General features: G+C 35.3%; 1 protein-coding gene across 1 annotated transcript in view; it reads left to right on the top strand.

Annotated features, from left to right (window-relative positions):
* The window catches only part of DOCK2 (dedicator of cytokinesis 2), a 228,141-nt gene that overhangs the window by 34,553 nt on the left and 175,272 nt on the right, over positions 1-18,316 (top strand). The window contains exons 16-23 of the mRNA XM_067304597.1: positions 1,233-1,305; positions 1,380-1,483; positions 3,821-4,004; positions 4,104-4,201; positions 8,266-8,355; positions 8,594-8,694; positions 10,937-11,071; positions 16,635-16,743. Coding sequence (XP_067160698.1) covers positions 1,233-1,305; positions 1,380-1,483; positions 3,821-4,004; positions 4,104-4,201; positions 8,266-8,355; positions 8,594-8,694; positions 10,937-11,071; positions 16,635-16,743 — 894 coding nt within the window. The remainder of the gene's footprint in view (positions 1-1,232; positions 1,306-1,379; positions 1,484-3,820; positions 4,005-4,103; positions 4,202-8,265; positions 8,356-8,593; positions 8,695-10,936; positions 11,072-16,634; positions 16,744-18,316) is intronic.

Genomic DNA, 18,316 nt, shown 5'->3' on the forward strand with positions numbered 1-18,316 from the left:
TGTTAAGATTTTGTGTAGCAAAGCAAATGAGATCATCTTAGATGACCTTGTGCCCTAACGTGCCTCGTCAAAGAAGAGGTACTGCATTTGTGCTGCTGCTCTAAAATAGTGGTGATACGAGCCTCGACTGCATGAGAAAAACTTAAAAATATACATTTTTAGAAATAGCCATCTTGGATTTCTTTAGAGAGACACAAATAATTGCATAATCTTTAATGTAAGCTTGGAAAATGCCCAGAAGCTGCTAAAAGATGTTCTTATAAAGCATGTCCCATGTTTGCTAGTAAGCACGGTTGTTTGAAGAGCGTTACAGAAGATGATGCTGCTATGCCCAGTAAGCCTGCCGTTACACTACGGTGTATTGCTGAGATTGAGCAGGAGAGGACAACGAAAGGTCATGTGCAGCAGAAACTTGTGTTTCTTTAAAAATGCTGACGAGCCCTGTGTTTTGCATAACATACTTGTTTCTTTTTAAATTTCAGCTATAATTCAGACTTTTACACAGAATCATTAACAGTAGTTCCTTTTGAAAAGTGCAGGTAATGTAAAGGAGTGTTGTACAATAAGAATTGTATAGGGAAGTTATGTGAATGAACATAAAGGAATGTGTTCATTCGCAGACGTTTAAAGTTTTAGAACTTGATAATGTAAAAATCAAACTTTTTTTTTTTTAAGACAATTGGAGGGTTCTTTTTCTTGTATATCTGTTATAAGCAAGTATGCTACTTTAAGAAAAAGTGACCATGATTCCTTGGGATTCTGTTCAAGGCTTTGAAATGGAATTAATTTGGTCCTGAAAATAGACTTAATTATATTGCTAAAATTTTCTTTCTAATCTTACAAGCAGATTTAAAAAAAAAAGTTGTTATCTGTGTAAAATGTGGAAGGTTCGTAATGCTGAGGTATTGCATAATATGGTTAACATGGTAAAGCATAAGACTGTAGTATGTTTATCTTCTAGTGTACAAGCACATCTGCCTTAACTTACTGGGTTTAGTGCTTCATTTCCTTGATGGTGCTAGACTTTGAGCAAAGCTTAACACGTAATTCAATATCTTCCACCTCTTCTGTTACTGTGATCAAGCTCAATAGTTTTACATGGTTTACAGAAGGCATTGTGGGGCGAGCAGAAATGGCAAATGTTTATTTGAAAAAAGAAGCTTAAAATGAAAAAGGTGACTTTACCCATTCTTTTACATAACTCTATTCATTATTTTCTGATTTTACAAAAGGTAGCAGTCCCAATTGAAGACATGCAAAGGATACATCTGCGCTTCATGTTCAGACACAGGTCATCTCAAGAGTGTAAGTAGGGAATTTTTGCTTTAGTGAATTTTAATTGATTGATAGTCAACTGAAAGTATTACTTTGCTTTGCAGCTAAAGATAAAGGAGAAAAGAATTTTGCAATGGCCTACATAAGGCTAATGAAAGAAGATGGAACAACTCTTCAAGATGGTGTTCATGATTTGTTAGTCCTAAAGGTATTTATTGGAACAACCTTTTTGTTCAACCTTTCCTTTTTCCCTCCCATGAGACCTTTTTTAACACTGTGATGTTTAACTGTGTTGTTTACTTTTCTAGTGCTAGTTACATCTTATTATTTCATCAAAGACAAATATTAAATCTTCCATCTGAAAAAAAAAAGGTTTGATGTAGTTTCTTTCATGATTACTAAACATTACTCTAAATTTTAATCACTGATAGATGTATCAAAGAACAATGAGAAACAATTGCTCTTCCTCCTATTTTTAATGTAGTTAAAATGCTTTTGGCCTTTCCTAGTATTGAGGAAGTTGCAGCAAAACTCAGTATGTGGATGTAGATCATCATTCAGGTCATAGGGAAGAAAAGTGAATAATCGAGGAATGTGATCTTAGGTAATTTGTTGTCTGAGACTGCTTTTACTGTGTAGTTACATACAGAAAAAAACTCAGAAGTTTCATGAATTTGATTTTGAACAGGAAGAATATTGTTCTTGTCCAGCCTTGGACAGAGATAGGGTTTTTGTGAATCAAAGCAGGGAGCAGATGTTCTTAAGGTTTTTTTTTTTTTTTAATTTCCCTTGCAAATTACTCACTAGTAAGAACTTTGAAATTACTGCCAATATACTAGAACAATTATTTATTTCTTAACGTTCTTAATAAACTGGTTTGATGTTAGTTTAATAGCAAGTGGGATACATACAAGTAAACTAAACTGTTCAGATAGTCCAACAGAGATGAATGGCACTGTATGGTTATTTGTCTGCTCTTCACTGATACTAAAGCTGATAAATATTTATACCAGAAGGACACACAGTAATCATGTTGTTTGACTGGTTAATGTTTGTTACAAAAATTCATCAAATGTTTTCCTGTATCAACCCTGTAATTTTTGATTAAGTGAGAGCATATATGAAAGAAATGCAGTTGCCCTACTTTATTTTTGGGAGAAATGGACAGATTTTCTGACATATGTTTGCCTATTCTAGAGTTAAATACAGCAATTGCAAGCTGTAAATGTTTTTAAACAGTTGTGCATCTGGGCCTTCAAAATAAGTCAAATAAAAATTGCAAGGTTTAAAACGTGTGCATTATTTTCACTGCCTTCTGGCACTACCTCTTTTTGAGAGACTTTTGGATCAAATTTTCAGGTCTTTTCCCCATGTCTAATTAACTTGTCTCAGAAAAGGGAAGTCAAGATTCTCTTCTAGTTCCAGAAATTCTAAATGGTGAGAGTTAGTAACACTGTCTGTCTTGCTGTATTTTGCCTTTTGTCTGTCTAGATCTCTTTATTGTCAGTTTTGGACCTTTCTTCTTGTTTGATAGGAAATAGAAACTGTACCTGTACATTTATGGAAGCACATAAAAACCAAATCATTAGAAAACCATTCTAGATGATCTTTTTCATAACTCCTTGTTCAGGTGTGATTGTAGTCTTGAGAGTATGATGTTATGCTTGACTGAATCAGATCTGTCATGTTGTGGTAGTTGTAAGTGACAGAGCTCATCAACACATTGGAAACATTTTCTAGACTAGTTTTGTTAACAAAAACTGTAAACAAATTTAGGAATGCTGTTTTGATTTTTATTTGTCTAAAAACTCTTGCTGTCCACAGCATCAGTCAGAAGTTCATACATACCAAAGCTCTGTTGTGAGTTGTGGCATGCAACTTGATGAAATCAGGAAAAAAAATATGCATTTGGTTTGTTTAGTACCATTTATCCTGCTGAAAAGCATAAATTCCATGATCTCTTTGTCTGTGGCTTATAGAGTCACTTCTTCACTACAGCATATTTTTTAGTTTAAAGTATAATCTCACTGTGTCCTGAAATTTTTACTGAAGGTCCGGGTATTGAGTTAAAATGGACATACTGCAACAGAGCTGCTATTCTTTCCCTATTGGTCCCTTTTTTTATTCTTGTGTGCAGACATTGTAACTGTATCATGTATATCGTGTTTACAGTCTTCAAGGTGATGCTCATCACTCTTGTGTGTACATTAGCTACTGACATTTTAATGAGAAGTCTGGTCTTGCCTTTATTCTGCCAGTGATGTCACCTGTCATAATTCCTCATGGCACCTTAAAACACATAGCTTTATATTTTCAATATTTTATTTTTCCTGTGTGCCCATTGCAGCCTGTCTTGCTGACAAGCATTGATTCTTGGTTTAGCTGCACTAGCCGTTCTGGGACTTTCATATTCCTTATCGCTAAATGCATGCATTTAATTCCATAGAAACATAGGTTTTTTGCTCACTTTTGCAGTATGTCTTTTATAATACTTTTTATATCCAGTGTCGTAAAATATGTAATAAATGATATGTTGTTTTTTCAGGGTGACAGTAAAAAAATGGAGGATGCTAGTGCTTATTTGACATTACCTTCTACACGTCAACATGTAGAAAGTAAAGGAACAACCATAGGCAGGAACTCAAGTATTGTAGGAGGGCTCTCAGTAAGCTCACGAGATGCGTTTTTTATTTCAACTCTTGTTTGTTCTACAAAATTAACTCAAAATGGTATGTATTTTCTAACCAGGTTGAAGTTTTAGAAGAATACTTTTGCACAAATGATAAATCACATATTTAAAATTTTAATATCTGTCTGTTTTTTATTAGTGGGTTTACTAGGTCTCTTGAAGTGGCGTATGAAGCCAGAGCTGCTACAGGAGAACCTGGAAAAATTGAAGATTGTGGATGGAGAGGAAGTTGTGAAGGTAGATCATCTTTTGCTGTTGGGACTTTGCAGAGAGTGGGCAACAATGCAAAACTGTTCTTTTCTGGATGCTTTTACCAGCTTTTTGCTTTTCCTTTGACACAGAAAAATGCTTTATTCACTATGTGTTTGTGTATATCTGTGTGTGGGTGTATGTATTTACATATATACAGACAAACATAAAATAATGCTGGTAAAGACAGAGAAGTATATGAGCTGGTACTGATCATGAAGTTAGTGGAGCAAGAACACCACTGTTGCTCTAGAACTTTCCCCCTTTTCCTTTTCTTGACTAAAACTGGCTGACTGTACTTTAGGAATAGATTTTCCATTCTGTTTGTTTTTTCAGAATTCGGTTGTTTTGCTTATGTTTTGTCAAGTAGACTGAACTTCTTACAGGAGTGCTTTGCTGCATTGTGCTGTGAATTATGCTGAATAAATAATTTGGAAGATGCTTTTCTAAGTATGAATTTGTGCTCCTATTGAGGTAGATTCTCTATTTTGATGCAAAAAGAAAAGGAAACAATAATCTTCAAAATGCTCAAAGTTATAAGCTGATAGGTTTGAAGGAGTGTTTTGCTGTCAAGTCTGAAATGAGGAAACAATAAGTAACTGGTACCTGCTGTTAGATTTGATCAAACTTAATAAAAGTATGTCCTTGAATATCTATTTTTAGTTACCACTAAAATCTTAGTTAACTTAATAGCTTGGCCTTAAGTCTTACGTCTTTTCTCCACTTGGTACTATGGTTAAGTACTCTAGTGTATTAGGCATCTGCCATCTGTCAACACTTGATTTATTTTAGGAAATTTTCCCTAAAAGGTTTGAGATGGAGAATGTTGTGTTCTGTATATTAAGGCATCTAACTTGCAATATTGTAGTCTTTGGCCAAAGTAACAGTATGTATTGGCCAGTTCTAATCGTTCTTGCTCGTGCTTATCTGTTAAATTACCTAGTTACTTCCCTTGTTTTTTCTCAAAGACTCATCTGATTTCTATTTTTATTTGTAACCAGTGACCTATTTTAGTGCTTACTAAAGAAAAATATGTGCAAGGAGGTATTTGTAGAGGACTAGATGGTACTCTGCACTTGAAGGGTGGCATGATTTTTACAGACAAGATTCGATGAGAAGGGCATCCTTTACACTTCCTTGGCCACTGCACCATTACAAGATACTGCTGTTCAGCAGATGTAAAATTACATAGGCACTGATCTGTGGTAGTACGCAATCAAGTGAGAACTGCCTAACAGTGCTTCAGCACGGTCCCTGAAGTCTGCCTTTCTACTGAGGAAGCTGATATATCTTAAGTTTGATGTACCATATCTGTGATTCCTCATACTCTAGCTTTTTTGTTTTGGTGTCAATAGAATGTCATATTTTTCCATCTCAAAATGGAAGACAAAGCAAATGTTCACCTCACTGAAGCTCCAAGAAATGACCATTGTTCAGAAAATCCTTTCATAATTTGTTTTTTAGATTGTTTACTAAGTTTGACTTAAGGTAGTGATGCTGGTTTTGTTCTTCAGAAGCCTTTAGTGCTGTTGGTTTTCCATCCTTCTCCTGAAAACATGGATGCTTTTTAGTCATACAAGAAGTATTCATGGCTAAACTCCATGGTAATGCGTATCCCAGCTGTTGGAATATTTACCCTATGGGATAAGTCTTAAGAATAGCACATAATTTGGTATCATAAGAGAGTAAAGCAATAAAGCCCAACTTCAGTTCTTAAAATGTACTGTATCTTGAGGTTACTTCACTCTGGTTTTAGATTATTATTTTTTTCCCTCTCTCTTTACAAATGTAGAGAATAGAAAGTGAGTTGACATTTGGGTTGTACTTTCTAGTATACCATTTGCATCTTTTCAGTACAAATGCAGTGTTGAAGAAGAGTGTCCATGTGCTGATGGCCGAAAGCTTTGAGAGCAAGAAAGATTAAAAATTAATAGTTGTGGGAATTGCCAGTAGAAACTGGAAATATTTGAGTTGCATTGTCACTGGGCTTCATGTTGCAATTAAAACACAACTGTGTACAGGCTGTTAACATATCGGAACTGAAGAAAATGATTGTTATAAGTCACTTGATGCTATGTTCCTGAAGAAGAGCTTTTTTTCCTTCACTGCAGTATATTATCCAGCAGTCTTTTTTTGTCTGGGACATACTACTGTGAGATTTCAGTGAGCTGATGCATCCGTTCATCATTTGTCTTCATAAGACTTCTTAGAATATTACCTTGTGATACTGAGCAGCCCTTCTAGAATGGCATGTTTTTGGTTTCTCTGTCAGATTGTTTGTGTTCTGACAAACTAAATCTATCAAACATTAAGCTATTCCTGTAGCATGCTACCTAGTACATTTCTGAGCATTTAAACAGTATGTCTGTGCTGTCCTGTGGGAATTCATGGCTGCTGTTCTTTGTTGGAGAGGGTGCATACTAGAATCCTAATGAAAGGGGAAACAGATAGAAAATGGACAGGAGCAGAATTCCCCACAGCTTGTGAACAAGTTTCACTTCAGTAACAAGAACCCTGATGAGAGCAATATTAAAAATTGTAGAAGTAAAATGCAGATTGAGTAGTGGTATTTATATAAATTTTGAAGATGCACAGAACTGAGTAGACCAGTATTTTTCCAAAGGCTGTATTTCTGTTGAAGAATAGTAACAGTATGAGTGAAGCCCATTTCATAGCGGTTCTGGTTCTTTCTACGGATTATATAATGTATTTGAAAAATATGTATGTAATTTTATTTAGATCAGCTTCAGTTTCTCTTAGCACTCATATTCCAAATTGTTATTAACCTCCCTTGCCAATTCCAGCACCCAAAAAAAGCCTTTTGTCTGACTTGTTAATGACAGTTTGCAAAAGACATGATCCAAGCTCCGTGTTAGAGAGGGAGCAAGAAAGCGAGCTTCTGGACAGGATTCTCCATAGTGTTAGCCTTTTACAGAGCTTTCTACTGGTTTCTCCCAAACATCTCTGGTATTGGCTGCTGTCAGACAGACTGTTGAGGTTAGCTAAATGTCTGCTTGAATCTGCCTGTTATCACTGGTAATTAATTTTTTTGGATTCTTGCTACTTTCTGTTGTTTTATGTTACTGGAAACTTTGTGCAGTGAATGCAGAATTCAATCCCAAGAGTATTAGTTAGAGACATTGTTGCTTTGACCAGATGCTCAGCTATATATTATAGGTAAAATATAATTTTGAGCTTGTCATGCACAGGCAATTTTATTTAAAAAAAAAAAAAAAAGGATATGAGGGCAACAATAGTAAAATATTGTCCACAGTGTTCGTTAAGGGCGTATTTGCTCCACTGTTTGCTTTGTCTATCTGATATAACATAAACAATTCTTCCCCCATTCTTTATGCTTCTTAATATTAAATAAATGTAGATTAAAAAAAAAAGTTCAAAATGTGTGGTCTATCCAGTGGAATGCTATGTTAATTTCATGTGTATAATATGTATAAAAATTTATTAATATTCTGGAAAATGGCAGATTTCAGCCTTCACATTAGGAGTCTATTATATTTGTGTTACTCTTTAAATATGAGCAGTAGATGCCTCTCTTGAGAAAGAGGAGGAAGGAGAACCTACAAAAAGGAATTTTGAACCAAGCAAAGATTTGGTTGCCAAGTCAGTGGGAACCTTTCCTTTGATTCAAAGCTGGCTTTGCATCAGACCGCAGAAGTATGAAGCGTGCTTTTAATTATCACTGAAGGGTGCAAATAGCAACTACTAATCCGTATCATTAAGGAACGAGGAATTCTGTTTTAGAAACTGTTATATGTAATATTATAGAATATTTTTAACTTAATTCCATAAGCTTTGAGCTAAGCATGTATTACTGAGTGCTTATGTGTCTGAGGATTTAGATTCTTAAATTAAAGAAACTAGAACCTAAATCCTCTGAAGTGCATTCTGAATTTAATGATATTTCAGTAAAGGTTTCTGAAATTCCAACTTAAGGGGGAAAAAATTTTTGCTGTCTGGAAACTGAGTTGTGTGGCTTTCAAGCTGAATTGATTGCTAATTTGTCATTTCATGTTATTGTTGGTATTGTGTAGTTTCTCCAAGACACGCTGGATGCCCTGTTTAACATCATGATGGAACATTCCCATAGTAATGAGTATGACATCCTTGTCTTTGATGCACTGGTAAGAATTAGCACTGAAAAGTTTAAGATGTCTAAGTAAAGAAACGAATGCAGATGAGCCATCAGATTGTTTACAGCAAAGAATTAGTATTACAATCTCTGCATAATTTTTAACTTTTTAACTGAAAAGCAATTTTTTTTAAAAACTCTTAAAGTAAATAATGGATTATCATAAATTTGCAAGGACATTAATATTTTTGACCTCATGATAAATGCTAATCATATCCGTCTCTTTTTAGATATATATAATAGGACTTATTGCAGACCGCAAGTTTCAACATTTCAACACTGTTTTGGAAGCATATATCCAACAGCATTTTAGTGCAACTTTGGCATACAAGTAAGTTTCTTTTCTTTCTTTTTGTTTTAAACCTCACCATTTCATTAAAAGAGAAAGTAAATTCTGTTTTGCGTTTTCTGATGTAATTGATGATGGCTGTTGTTTTGGTGCTGTTGTCTGTTCATCTGGAAGCAGACCTACCTGTGAGAAACAGATATGATTATACGTAGAATTAATTGACAAAAATAATTGATTTGGGGTTAATTGATCGTCTTTGACAATTTTCTGGATTTCCCTGTGTCTGAGCACTTCACCTGTATCCTGTCAAATTTGTCAGAAGATACTTTGGTGTAAGGCCTCTTCCTTTACATTCCTGAACTTAAATGCTCTAAGTGGGGACTTAAGAATATCTTTAGCACTTTTGTATAGGCTTCCACATATTCTTTTACAGCAAACAAACTTACTGGAAAAATCTGTTTGGGAACTGTCAGATCTCTTCATATGCCACTAGAAAGGTTTCACTATTCGGTACTGTGAATGGCAATCTTCAGATTTGTTATGTAGTCGTGCCAGTTGGGAAGCAGAATCTGGGGAAGGTTTTGTTTTTTGGAGTTTCCAGATGTGCCCGGAGGGAAAGGCATGGGTACATAGAAGAGAACAAAAGCTGTACGGATGTGTCCAAGTCCAAAAACTCAAGATTTCATAGAGTTCGCACCACAGGAGATTTGAAAGGAGAGTAAAAAGCTTAGGGTGTGAGGCATGACAATTTATAGCATATGGAAATAGACTGCAAATTTAGCGATAGATTGACATAGGTCATTGCATAGGAGAGGGGAAGTAGGCTTTTTCTGATGCTGGCAATGATGCATTGCTAATTATCCTTGCTCTCAGTGTGATGTGAAGAGATTTCTCACAGCCTGTGTTTAAAACTGAGCGCTGACCCCCCTTATCAGGTGCCACTGACAAGGCTAATTGAATCTGTCATTCAGCTGAGCAAGGATGATTTGGTGAAAGTCATTCCTAATAGGTGTTTTGACTCCATTAGGTGATATAGTATTTTGGCCAAACTGTGAGGGCTTTATTCAGTTTCTGTGTAGTCATCCATTTGCACCTAACTTTTATAGACTTCAGAGATGACTTAACATTTAGACGATTGAGGGCCCTTGAGTGGACTGACACTGCATAAAAATTAGTGGGTGATTTTTTTCCAACTTAGTACAAAGGTGCAATTTCAGAGAACCAATACAAAGGAGTAATCAGAAATACAACACGGATGTAGTGCCTGTGAGGATGAGTGGCCAAAAGCCTGCTATTTTGATCCTGAAATCTGAGTTGAGATTTGAGTGCAGAGGATGTATCCATCAGTTAACACAGCTGTATATATTCTGTGCAGTAGTTAGCAGTGTTTGGAACTATTATTTCTGTGTAGGTATGTCCCAAATGTCATACTTATCACTCAGTAATGTTTCATCAGTCCCATTGATGAACTGTTAAACTTTGTCAACAAGTAAGTGCTAGTTTTGTTTTTTAAGCTAGGGTATGGTAAATTCCCATTCTGGTAATGGTGTAAGAAATAAAATTCAGCTCTTGGTGTCTCTATTAAGATAAAGATTACATCGTTAATATCTATTTCATCATTTAAGATAGAAACTATAACTATATAAATGGAGGGACTTGAAAGCCCAGTTTGGAGCTTATTTTAGTCAAAAGTAACTTCTGTTTTCCCTTTTTCAAAAGAGCTCTTGCATTTTATTATTGTGAGCAGGTTAGGTATTAGTTTAGCCAAAATTGTCTTGGGATACAAAAGCAGGGAAGTATGTAAATAATGTATGTAATTTAGGCAGATACTGTAGTCTACCAGAAGGTTGTACCACTTGCATTCAGTTAATTTAGAGCATATAGTAGTGTTTAATCACTGTATTGCTGCTTTGTGTCCTTGAGGTGGTAGGCAAAAGTAACATTTTGTATTATCTTGTGCATGTATGTTTTAAACTTTTGTAAGAGCAATGTTGACGGTTTGGGGAAGCCTCTGAATAAGCAGCTGAAAGAGCTTCCAGAGTTGTGTGAATTACGCTGCTGTTTTGAGATACCAGCTTGCTTTCTTGCTTGTACAGTTAGGAATTTTCTCTTCATTTGTGTTATACTGATAGAATTTGTGTAACAAACACAAAAAATAAATGCAGTATGTTTTTCTCTTCTGCTTGGCTAAGCATAAACATTTATTTAGTGTGGCCAAACTAGTTAGAGAAATTAATTTAAAAATATCATTTGAATTTTTTTTTTTTTTTTTTTTTAACTTCAGGAAATTAATGACTGTTCTGAAGACTTACTTGGATACCTCTAGCCGAGGGGAGCAATGTGAACCGATCCTAAGAACTCTGAAAGCTCTGGAATATGTTTTCAAGTTCATTGTTAGGTCAAGGACATTATTTTCACAGTAAGTACTCATTTGACTGCATGAGCAGTGCAATATCACGAATAGCAGTAGACCTGTAGAATAGAAAAAACTGATTCCAGAACAGAACTCTGTTTTTCCTTTTTACAAATATAACATAAAAACTTACTTATATCTGATGATGTGTCTGGCCTAAAATACAGACATTGCTGAGATAAGTTTTTTGGGAGGGAATCATCAAAAATCTACTTTCTGATTCAGAGTGTAAGTTATAGAAATCTATTTAGTAATAGTGACCAATTTCAAAAGGTGATCGTTGCTTGCGTCAGCTGGCTTGGCCCAACATGGGTGAATGGCCTAACATTGTGACAGATGGCTTGAGGCTGGATGCTTGTCCTTGAGATCATTGTATTCAATAGTTCAGGCTGTGCATGGCACAGTACAATTTTAGATAATTGTTGTCTAACTGAATTTAGAGTTTCAGACCTCCTTATTTATAGGGAAGACTAAAAGGACTAGTTATGTATAGTTCAGCCAAACATATGGGACATATGTTTAAAAGTGGTATTCAGCTATAGGAAAAAGAGATAGGAGGAGAATGAAAGAGTTTAAATCTGAAGGAAGAAAAACTATTTCACAGAAACTGTGACACCCTTTTCCTCTTCTAGCCCTAGTGGACCCTTACTACATCCCACAAATCCCATCCACATCTTTTTTCCTCTCTCCTTTTTTTGCTGTGTCTCCATTTATCCTCAGCTGCTTTCCCCCATAATAGTTGTATTGCTTTTCTACCTCTGCTACCTGGAATTTAGATACGCAGTGGCAAACTCAGAGCTATGAATACACCAAGTGGTTGGCTGTTACATCTGTGTTTAATAGCCAACAGAACAGAAATGTTTTTGTTTTGTCTGCCTTTTGGTCAGTATGTGCTCTGGTAGTACTTTTTTTCTGCTATTCTGGTGCCTTTTCTCCACAAAATCTGGGGGTGGGAGGGAGTTTTGTAATATTAAGTATAGTATTAGATAAATTATGAAATGTTGGTTGAAACAGGGGTAGACTCAGAAGTTACTGGCTGCTGATAGATAGTCCCTTAGCAGACATATTCTTGTTTCTAATAACTTAAAATTTATAGATGGATACAGACAAACAAGGTGAGAAACTGTAGAAGCAAGGAGGTGATGTTCATGAGAGTAGAATACAGCTGGTAGTTCAAATACACCTGCAGCTTTGCCCTTAATTTTTTTATAGGTGCCATAGCAAAAGGGGATATTAGAAGAGTTTTGGTGGAGAAAGTTTTGAGATAGGTTGCAGAAAACTTATTGCAAGGATGAAGGGTATAGTCGTTCTGTCAGATTTAGTCAGGAAAGCTCCAAATTTCCACTTACATAAAAATAATTTTAAAGAAACTTTATTTACTTTTGCAGCAATGTTGATAGTTAATAAAAGCTATATCAGTGCATTACCTAAGTGACTTTAATAAACACTTGTACTGATACAAAGTCGCATTGTTACAATTTACCTGTACCTCATTACTATTGAAAAATAGCTGTAGTAGTAAATAGCCCACATATCTTAGACTCCAGTATATGAAAAAAACTCATTTAACCAAAAAACAACCTTCTAAAACAGAGCTTGATAAATAATAACTTTTCTTTATAAACATTGTTATTTTAGAGCTTTATTTATTTCGTTCTTTCATATCTTGTCTTTCATATCTAAGTTTTTCTATTATGCATTTTTTTTAAATCTAAAATGCTTTATTGGGGTAGTACCTCAAGCAGTGTGCGTTGTGTATGTGTGTGTATATGTCTATATAACTTTTTGTCCTCCAGTTAATGTTTTGGATTTTGAGGTCCCTTTCCAATGATTGACTTAAACCTCATTGACAAGCATTGATCCAAACAGTGCAGAGGCCACTGACCTCAAAAGGATACCTCAGTGTTTTCTTTCCCTCAGAGGTTCTTGTCAGTCACTGTGTGCTTAGCGCCTTTGATTTGCCTTGCTATAGACAAAAGTTCTTCATTTGTCTTTTTTCTTTTTTTCTTTTTTTCCCCTATTCTGAAAGATAAGGCAGTGCATCTGAGGTGCAGAATTTAGTTCACAGTATACCACATGTGTTTCAGGCTTCTGTTGTTGCCTTGTTTTTTTTCTTAACTTATTTATTTGACTTTTGACAGCTGTTTTAGATAACTAACATGATACTAATATTTTTTACTATTTATGTAAGCAGTAGCTAGTATTAACAGCTAGTGCTAACAGTACTGAAGAGATACGCTGAAGGATTTAAGCTTTAAGAAAGGGAATGGAAAAATAATACAATGAACTAATTTAAATTTACATTAAATATGTAATTTTGTGTTTAAGTGTTTAAGAACATGAATGAATTGGTTGAGAAAGAGCACATAGGCTGAAAAGGTGAATTGTGAGCTGAAAGCTGCCTGATCTTTTCATGATTTTTTTTTTAAGCATCAAGCAGAGACTCACTTGTTTCAAAAAGAAAACTGATAGGTCATGAAAGTAAAAAATAGCTACTTGAAATAGTGATAACAGAAGTACAAAATGGTGATAATGATTATAGTAAATCAGAAAGTAGGAAACGTTGAACATTGATAAGGGGGGAATAATTTTGCTGTTGTTAATGTATTGTATGCTTGGCAGAAATAAAAGCATTGATTTAACTTTCATCTTCTTGCCAACATCATATCTAACTTTTGGCAGATATGAGTTCATCTTGAAATAATAACTAAAACCTTCATATGAAATTCTTATCTAGCATGTCAAGAACTCATCACTAACATACCTGATCAGTCATTTAGAACTCTTGTTCATTACAAACTATTTTCCATGTTTGCAGCGGATTCCTCAGGCCACTGATGGTTTTGGCAGTTTACTGATGTTTGGTCAGGAGTATTGCCAGAAATAATTGAAGGGGCAGCTGAAGAAACTGAATTCACATAGCATTAGCTGTGATTAAAAAAGAAAAGAAAAACAAAAAAATCCACAAAAATCCACTGTTTCGGTATGGTTAGCTTACATCTACCTTTATGACTGCTCTGTAGAGTTATGGATTAATATTCATATAATACTTACATTCAATAAGTGTAGGATGGAGCCATGTTTGAGATGACTCCAGCTCACCTTCTGCTCTCCTATGGGACAGAAATGCAACAAATGGGTAGCTACCTGAGACTTCTCCAGAACTTTCAGATGACTTTCAAACTAGTAGTCTTTACTACGTAAATGTACGCAGGCAGAGGCTTATCTCAGAAAACTTTACTTACAGGTGAATGACTTCCATTTTGTAGTGCTATGCATGTATGTGTGTATGTAGCAAGACTTTAAAGGTTCTTATTATTTTGTACTTGGATGTGGAAATCTGTTATGCAGTCAAATGTTAAAATCTTTATGAAGTCCGTGTGCTTCAGATATTGCTTGATTATGAAGAGGGGAGTTGTAATGGTGAGCTTACTCACTGCGATGGCATTGTGAAAAAGACCATGTTGAAGTTCAATCATCCTGCGCCTAGTACTGATTGTGTAGGACAGCTATAGTAAGACCCTACTTCCGCACACCCAAAATGTGTTAGAAAGTTTTGAGATAGTGCTGAGATCTCGCTATCCTACATGAATGCAAAACAGGAGAGTACCTAAGAAAACGAGTTGGTTTGATAGAAAGTGTCATCAAGTTATGATGTGCATAAAAATTCAGTGCAACTCTCCTGTAAGTGAAGATGAATTGGCTTTTATAGCTGATATTATTCAAGGTGCTAATAATCTCTGCTCTTCTGATCAGCAAAATGTGTAGTTTGACATATGGCTAGTGGTGAACATCTTAATGGGGAGTTAGGTCTTTTGAGCACTAAAACACCTGTGAACAATTTATACAGCTATATTACAAGGTAGTTTTATCCCACTGTTAGGTCTATTTCACATTATGCTTCTGTAGGAATCACTGTTGCTCTCATTTGTAAATTCCTATCAGTCTGTGTTTGTGGAATTCATTTCATGGCAGGGGAGGTGAATTCATTACTTTATAGAGCACAAACAACCTATACTTGTGCCTGAAATCACCTGCCTTGCATTCTCCAGACAGCTCAATCCAATCCTTTGCATTGTCTTTTCATAATCTGTCATGTACTCGCACTGGCCTTTTCCTTTGTTCTCAGCATCAGTTTTGCCACCTCTGTTTGCCTAGCAGTTAAATAGTAACAGCACTAACTTGCATGATTCCAACATTTGGGAGTTGTCAAAGGCTTTGCATTTAGCTTGACTGCTTAAGCAAGTGAAGGCATTTGAAGAATATGATTTACTTCACCTGTCACTGAACTCCAGGAGGAATGGAAAGGGTCAGGGCTGAAAGCTGTTCAGTCTCCTGTGGCTGTTTGGTATGGAACCTGATTAACTGCACCTGTATGAACCAACAGAATAAAAATGTGCAGATTATGACTGCAGTGTAGTGAAGTTCGTGTACTGACAGTGCTAGGATTCTGTAGAAACAGTATCCTAAGGTTGTGAGTACTCAGAGGTAAGTTCATGTCTGCATTGATCTTTAAGACATGACAAAAGCAAATATGTGTTGACTTCTGTCTCTTATAATGGTTTTGAGGTCATCAGCTCCATTTCTTAAGAAGGTGCAAGTAAACTGGTATAGTCTTTTTATATTAAGACTTCATAATAAAATAGATAAAAATGTGAAGATATGTGGGGTATGAAGCTCATGGATGCCTCCTCCAGTGCTACTTCTGTTATGCTAAATATATCTGAAGGAAAGCCGTACCCCGGAAATTTTGGACACAACCTGTGTTTTGAAAACAGAAATTGGATAACTGATACACAGTGAGGATATACAGTGGGATATACAGTGAGCTTTGGTTTGAGAGGACCTCAAGAGTTGGGCTTGTGTGGTGTGATTCAGTTTGAACGTGACTCATGATTCCTTTGAGTGTGTACAAATCCTCCACTCACAAAAGACTTCTAATTTGGTTAGACTTGTGCAAGCATGAGGAGGCATGTACTAGGGGCAATATGTTTGCCAGTGCTTTTATGTAAATACTTTTCTTTCATTTCTTATGATGATGTTAGTGCTTGTGTATGTGTTGTCCTTGTTGCTTTTAAAGGGTATAAGTATTTTTAATACAGGCAAAATAATATTGTTTTTTCTCTGCTCTTGAGTTGAGAAATGACTGAACTGTTTGGCCTGTTGTTTAGAAAACTACAGGCTCAGCCAAACCACACATGTGAAAAATACTATCTGAGAGTAGCTCAGTTATAAGTGAAAAAAGTGTATCACAATGTGTCTATTTTGCATGCAAGTCACTTGGAAAGTGAAATGCCATTTTTTTTTATTTCTGAAACTTCAAATCTGGAAAGTTTTATTATTTAGAGGCTTTTTCAAGGAAAAAAAATGGAAAACTTTTTTATGTTGTGTCAAGTTGAAGACTCTCTACTCAATAGAATGAGTAACATATATCCCTTGGGCGAGGTATATATGTACCTAATATTGGCTCAACTTTTAAGATATATTCTAAATGAATATTGGATTTGGTATGCTCAGAACTATGATACTTTCTGATTCTGAAACTATAACACAATGCATCTCTCAACAGGTTATATGAAGGCAAAGAACAAACAGAATTTGAGGAATCTATGAGGAGACTCTTTGAATCTATCAACAACCTGATGAAAAGTCAGCACAAAACAGCCATTTTATTGCAGGTTGGTGTGCTTGGAAACAACGTTATGTTTTTTCTTGTTTTGTGGGGGGTTTTTTGAAATTGAGGGGAAGACACTCTGAGATAATTTTTCCTTTGCTACTCTCTCACATTTGTCCTTTATTGGAAGACCAAGTAAGTAGGTGAACATAGCTAACATATGGATGCTAGAATTTTTCAAGGAATCTAAGGAGGCTCTGGTGGGAGTTGAATATTTAATTCTTGAGTTTTTTCAGCTAACGCTAAACAGCTACCATTTTAGTTTGAAAAGTAAACTTTATAATATCAGCCTTTTGGAGGTATGTAACTTAACTGAAAAGGCTGACTAGGATCAAGGTTTTCCATTTATGCCAATGTTAGCTACTCTTGTGTTTTGGAATCTGTTACTATTCTAAGAAAAACAGAAAAGAAGGAGCTGTTAAGACCATTAATAGCAAATAATTGCTATGTCATTCTGTTTCCAAATAGAAAATTACCAAGGCTGAATGTACACTTAAAGTAGAAAGCGGAGGATTTTATTGGACAGCCATAATATTAATGCTTTGTGATTTTTTTTTTTTTTTTTTTTTTTTTTTTTTACTGTGAACTCTGTGTATGATTGGGATTTTTCTCTTGTTATGTTGTGATTCTTTTTTGCTTTAAAATCAGTAGAAATGGGAGCCATGAAAAACTTTCTGCCATAGCTGAGTGAACGTTCAGGTGACTGATCTTTCTGAGATTTGTGTTCTTGGACACTTTGCAAGGAATGATGCACATAACTTCAAAGGAACTAAAAACATAAGTGTCTACTTTAGTGGCAAAATACTATGACTGCAATAATATTCTAAATGCATTTGAAAATAATTCAGGTATTCTCTGTGGCTATTTGACAGTTCTGTAGAGAGCTTGCTGGAAATAGTTTATATATTTGGAAAACATTGCATCAGAAGCAAGGAAGTTTTTTGGATAAAACATAGTCTTTGCTATGAAGTAATGCTGGAAGAGTTTGTATAATAATGCTTGTTCTTGTGTTACTTGCACTGCATTAATATGTTGATTATCTACCAAATAGATTTTGGAGGCTTTTATCCTCTGCAAGAGGGACATGTCATGTCATTAGCTGCCTGCCTGTCTTAATCTCAAAATGGTCGGGTGGGATTGTCTGTCTGTGTTTCCTCTAATGTCTAGGGTAGTTTCTTCGGCCTCTTTGAGAGTGACAAGAGGTAGTCATAGAAACAATTTTGCTTGCTTAACCATTGCTGAGATATGTTAAATGGGTTTGAAAGCTGCAGCATTGACTCTGAACCAGCTGACTTGTGAGTTTAAAATTGGTCATATTGTAACACGAATGGCAATATGGCTGTGTGTACTAATGGGTATGTAGATTGTGTTTCTTATGATTTTCATATTTCATGCTAGTTTTTAATATTTTACCTGTTTTGAAAAAATACTCTATAATTTTACTAAAACTACTGTGGAACAGCAAAATCTTGAAAGCATAACTAAGCATCTTATCTCAGAGATTAAAAGACAACAGAAGTCTATGTTAATTGTAATAAGCATGATGAAATAGTGATGCTTTGGTGGGACTATTTTGT

Source organism: Apteryx mantelli, chromosome 14, assembly GCF_036417845.1.
Source record: "Apteryx mantelli isolate bAptMan1 chromosome 14, bAptMan1.hap1, whole genome shotgun sequence".
Lineage (NCBI taxonomy): Eukaryota > Metazoa > Chordata > Aves > Apterygiformes > Apterygidae > Apteryx > Apteryx mantelli.